Below are 5,504 nucleotides of genomic sequence, written 5' to 3' on the forward strand. Positions count from 1 at the left end.
TGAATGGGAGGCTGGAAATAAAGGCCTTACAGAGGGCTTAGCATATAATCGGTGCTCAGTAAATAACTGTTGGTTATTATTAAACACAAAAGTGTTTTGGACCTGAAAGTACTGTATGAAGAAAGGACTTGGTAATGTATAGAGGTTGATAGAGAGCAGAAGTTGGGTCTAATGGGTATATGGTAGAGGAAACAGATTATACTGATGGGGCGGACTCATAAGGTGGTGAGCTCTCTGTCCCTCTCTTAGCCCAAGCTAAGAGAGCCCATGGTGGGGACACTCAAAGGGGACCCATATGAGTCTGAGAAACTGGGGGAAGTGACTCCAGGCCCCAGGATAGGCTCACCTGTGCCCAGGCGTCGGAATTGGAATCCCTGGGGAGAGGTGATATAGGAGGCGATTGAGCCACTGGAGATGACAGTGCGCAGCACCTCCTCAATCTGAGCCCCATCCGCGTTCCCTTCGGAGCCCACATCCAGCTCCACAAAGACCCAGCCGTCCAGCTCCCTAGGGATGGGCATGGGGCAGGGGAGCAGGGTGAGGAAGATGCCTAAAGTCTCAGCTCCTCCCTCAGGCCCCTGCCTGATGCTCAGGCCTGATCACTTGACCCTTGCCCTGCTCCTGGACAGCCTGTACACCCAGCAGAGCAAGTTAAGGTCCAAATTGCACCCCCACCAATTCCTGAATTTCCACCAATAGAGATGAACCCGATTAGATCTCTCCTGCATCCCTCTTGGTACCCAGGCTTTTCTCCATTCTTGTCAGCTCCCTCTGAGTTACCCCTCAGTCCCTTGCCAGCCCCCGGGGACCCTTCTCACTTGATGAATACCACACTGACAATCTGGTCTCCGGGAATCTTCAAGTACTCTGACTCCAGCTGGGGAGGGACACAGCACCATCAGCCTCTGGATACCCTCACCCCATCCTCAGTCCTGCCCTACCACACCCGGGGAGCTCTCCAAAACCCCTTCACCTCACCGTGTCTACCAGAGCCTCGGACACCTCTCGGAATGCCTCAGAGCTTGCATCTTCCAGCTGAGGACTGTAGTCGATGGAGCGAGTGAAATTTACCAGGGCTCGGAAATAAACTGTAGAAAAGGAAGGGGGGCAGGTCACCGTGAGGGGCCCAGACTGGTAATGTGGTAGCCTCAGGCAACTGGGTCAGTCGTGGAAATGGAAGGTTGGTCCCCAGAGGCCTCTCGCTGACGCTAACATGTGTGTGCCCACAGCTATGCCCAGAATCACCTCCACCAGCACATGCTGCAGCAGGCCTGACTGGTCTGCTCAGGGGTCAAAGCCAAGGCCCACCCTTGAGTGAGGGGCTTCAACTAACAGGGGAAATAGCCTGATCCACAAACCAAGCAATGGCGCAGAAGAGGAGATCCCCAGAGGCTTAGAGGAAGGCCAGGGAAGAAGGGGCTTCCGGCGGGGAGGCTGGCCTGGCATAGAAAGTACTCATGAGTGACTGTGACATGTTTTCTCACTCTTCTTCGGCCATTTCCTCCTCATCCCTTGAGGCTCAGCCCAGCCATTACCTCCTGCAAGAAGACTGCCTGAAATTCCCTACTCCTCCAACCCTAGCTGGGTTAGAGACCCCCTCCTCTGGCCACCCCCAGCCCCTCTGCCTTCACTATCAGAGCACCTTCTACCCCACATCACATAGATCCAGCCTGGATATACATGGACCGTAGAGCATCATCCTAAAAATCATGGGTTCTGAGGTCAGACACACCTCAGGCACTGACCTCACCTCTTTGAGCTTCTGTTTCATCCTTGGTCAAATGGGGACATTAATTACATTTGTCACACTGGGTTGCCATAGGAAATAAATAACATCATATGCCCCCTTCCCTGTGCACTTAGATACAGCACCTGGCACGGAGCAAGCACCAGAGACTCAGAAGCTGTTGACACCTTTCTCTCTCTACATCTAGACTATAAATTCGATGGGGGGTGGGGGGATGGGGCGGGTAACCACTCATCTCATTCACCCCTGTATCACCAGTGCTTGAATAGCACCTGGCACATAGTGGGTACCTAATAATTGATGGCTGAATCAATCCATATTAGATTGGTGTGAGCATACACAATTATTGTTTCTTAAGTACCTACTATACATATTTTACACACATAAAATCTTATAATGTTCATTGAGTTCATATAGAAGTTATAAATATGAGTTAGTATGAGTTGCAAATAAATCATATATATGTATATACACACATATACACACAGTGCTTAGTACAGAGCCTGGCACTGTTAGTAGTAGATGCTGAATCAATCCATACCATATGCCTATGGTTTATACAGACTGGTGTGTACACACACACGCGCGCATCATTTACTGAGCACCTGTTATGTACAAGATTTTTTTATGCATTAATTCTCATACTGTGCATGAATTAAGGGGTAAATTATAAATAATAAATATAGAGTTGACATGAGTTACAAATGAGTTTAAAATATGTACAAAGCGTTTAGCACAGAGCCTGGCACACAGCAGGTGCAATATGTGAACTATTACCGTATGAGAAACAGTATAGCTTAAGTGGTTAAAAGTTCAGCCTCTGTAGCAAAATTGCCACTTACAGCTCTGTGACCTTGAACAAGTTACTTAACCTCTCTGAGCCTGTTTCCTCACCTATAAAATGGGGATAATGGTAGTGCCCACCCCAAAGGGCTGTTGTGAGGATTAAATAAGTTAACAAACATAAGATGTTTTTGACGGTGTCTGGCACATACTAGTGGCTACACGGGTAATTACTCTCTCTGGTCTTTATGATGAACCCAGGGAATATATTTGGTTTGATTACTTCCCATCCAAAGGAGGAATTCACGGTTTTAACAAATTTATATTGAGGGCCTACTGTATGCCAAGCAGTGTCCTATGGGCAGGGCATAGAGCAGTGAACTCCAAAAATGACAATTCCTGCCCCCAAGGAGATCACTTCCTTGCGGGAAGAGAAAGGAAATGAAACCAATGAGTGAGGAATATATGGAGGGAGGTAGCACTTTACCAGGGTGGCAAGAGAGGGCCTCTCCTCAAAAGGGACGACTGAAGGCAGAGAGTGAGCCACAAGGAGGTATTTGGAAAAAGAGCATTCTAGGCGGAGAGAACAGCAACTGCAAAGTGCCCGAGGCAGAAGTGGGCTGGGAGAGGCGACAGATGACCATCATGTAGGTGTCTGAGCAGGGACTGGCATCAGTTGGGCCTGACTACAAAGCCTGTCCTCTTCCTTCTTCACTCTGTACACACCCCCAGAGGGATCACACAAGGTACAGGAGTAGACTCCTACACCAAGAGAGGGTGCTTGTGAGGGCAATGCTGCCTGCTCTGAGCCACAGGGACCGTGTCGGGCTGGGCTCCTGGGTGCCAGGCGGGTGGGGCTCTGGGGGCCGGAGTGTGGGGGCTATGAGCTTGGCCACAGAGGCCCCTTGTGAGCGGGCACAGAGGCCCATTGAAAGTCCCCCCACCCTAGCCCCTGGACTCAGCCCCACGGCATAGCGCGGGTGAGGAGGCCAGGCCTCTGCCCAGGAATGTGCCCCATCCTGGGGGAGGGGCTAGGGCTCCACAAAGCCTCTTTCTACTTGGGCCTGGGAAGGGCATGGACCCTCCTGCTTGATCCTACCTCCGGCCATCTTTCAGAACAGGGGTCGGTCAGGGCAAGCCCCCTCCCTCTTCTACCCTGAGCTCTGTCCCTGCAGCCAGTGTCTGAAGGTTGGGGCGGAAGGTGAGGCCTGTCTGTTTCAGAAACCAGCCCCCAGAGCGGAGGGTGCTGGAAGGGAGTGACGCTATGTAGGGGTGGGCATGTTCACTGGGTGCCTGCCCCAGCCAGCCTTCTCTCTCCTGGCCCTCATTCTGACCTCATTTGGGGAGCCTACTTGGAGTCAGAGGCTGGAGGGACGGGAGGCCCAGAGCTGCCCTGCACCCAGATGGGGGTGGGAAATGCAGGCTACCCCACCTATTCCCTATGCTCAGGCTCTGCTCACCAGAACTCCCCGACACACCCAGGCCCTCGAACCCCCAGCCCTGGGTCCCTCTGGGTCCCTTGGGTGGGCCCAGGATCAGCCAGTCCCAAGGTGGATACAGCTGCCTTCCGATTCTAGGGCCTCATTCCCCAAGGGGTTGCTGCACCCACCCCTGCCCGACCAGCACCCTGTGAGGAGGATGTCAGGCCCAGCCCACTGTGTTCAGAGTGAGTACCCAGATGGGGCCTGACTGCATCCTGGGCAGGGGAGAAGGTGGGCCAGCTGGGGCGGGGCAGTGGCTGGCCTGGCCCCCAGACCATGCAGGCCGGTGCCTCTGAGCCACCAGTACGACAAAGTGCAGGCTGGGGAGGAACAGAAGAGGAAGGAGAAAGAGTGAGGGGACAAGGTGGGAGAGAGGGCGAGGAGGGAGAGAGGGAGGATGAGTCACCACCTGGCCAGCAGGTCACTTACTGAGAGGAGACTCCTCATCAGGCTCCGAGACCATCGCGCCGGCCATGGAAGGGAGGCCCAGGGGTGGCCCAGGGCCTGCAGAGGGGAGTAGCAGAGAGGGAGGAGACAAGGGACAGAGACAGCAAGGGAGGCAGAGAGAACCAAAGGGAGAGACAGAGACATGAAGAGAGAGAGCCGGACAGACAGAGACAGAGAGAGAGATGGAGACAGACACGGAGATGGAGACAGAGACCCAGAGGTAAAGACAGAGATTCAGAGGTGGAGACAGATAGAGACACAGAGAAAGTGGGAGGAACGTGAGAGAGGGAAGTGGAGACAAAAGCAGAAGAAAGGGAGGAGAAAACAGAGATATGGGGGCAGAGACGGCGAATCAAACACACAGAGGAAGAAAGACAAAGAATGAGACAGAGGATGAGGCACAGATGAGAGAGACACAAACAGTAGGAAAGAGACAGCCCAGGCAGGGGAGGAGGCGGGCAGGAGAGACATGGAGACAGGTGTCAGAGCAGTACAGGCAATAGGAGAGCGAGGACGAGTCAGAAGATGGGAAGAAATTGGGTGAGGGGAGGTGGGCAGGGGCTGCCAAGGAAGGGCACATAGAAGGGGGGGTGGGTGGGGGGACAGGGTTGGGCAGAGCCAGGGGGAGCCACAGCCCTGCCTAAGGAAGAGGAGAGGGGAGGTGCCATCTCAGGAGTGACATTCCAGCATTTGAGGTTGGGCCAGGACCTAGGTGAAGGGCACAGGCGGGGATGGCCCCATCACGGTCAGGATGGCCCTTGCTTAGCAGTCAGTACAGGAGGGCACTGCCCTTGGGCAAGGCTGAAGTGGTCACGCTGAGCCCCTAGGAATCAGACATACCTGCCGCCTCCTGGGCTGAGAGTCAGCCCAGCTGTGTGGGCCTAACACCAGGGCAGCGGGCTGGTGCCAGGGCTTGGGCCTGGACAATCTAAAGCTTCCTATCTTCCCGCGGATCAACCCCACCAAAAAGGAAAAGGCTCCTGCCCTGCTCTCGGGCGCTCCCTAGCTGCTATTCCCCACCCACACCCGTCCCTCACCCCTGGCCT

The 5,504-nt window shown here is 54.0% G+C and overlaps 1 protein-coding gene across 1 annotated transcript in view; it reads right to left on the reverse strand.

Annotated features, from left to right (window-relative positions):
- Positions 1-42: 42 nt before the first annotated feature.
- Positions 43-5,504, reverse strand: part of LOC105310434 (basement membrane-specific heparan sulfate proteoglycan core protein-like) — a 6,840-nt gene continuing 1,378 nt past the window's right edge. The window contains exons 2-4 of the mRNA XM_023526726.1: positions 979-1,088; positions 819-877; positions 43-507 (exon numbers count right to left, since the gene is read on the reverse strand). Of these exons, the coding sequence (XP_023382494.1) occupies positions 246-507; positions 819-877; positions 979-1,088 (431 nt within the window). The 3' untranslated portion in view covers positions 43-245. The remainder of the gene's footprint in view (positions 508-818; positions 878-978; positions 1,089-5,504) is intronic.

The sequence above is a fragment of the Pteropus vampyrus genome, unplaced genomic scaffold (assembly GCF_000151845.1).
Source record: "Pteropus vampyrus isolate Shadow unplaced genomic scaffold, Pvam_2.0 Scaffold3403, whole genome shotgun sequence".
Classification (NCBI taxonomy): Eukaryota; Metazoa; Chordata; class Mammalia; order Chiroptera; family Pteropodidae; genus Pteropus; species Pteropus vampyrus.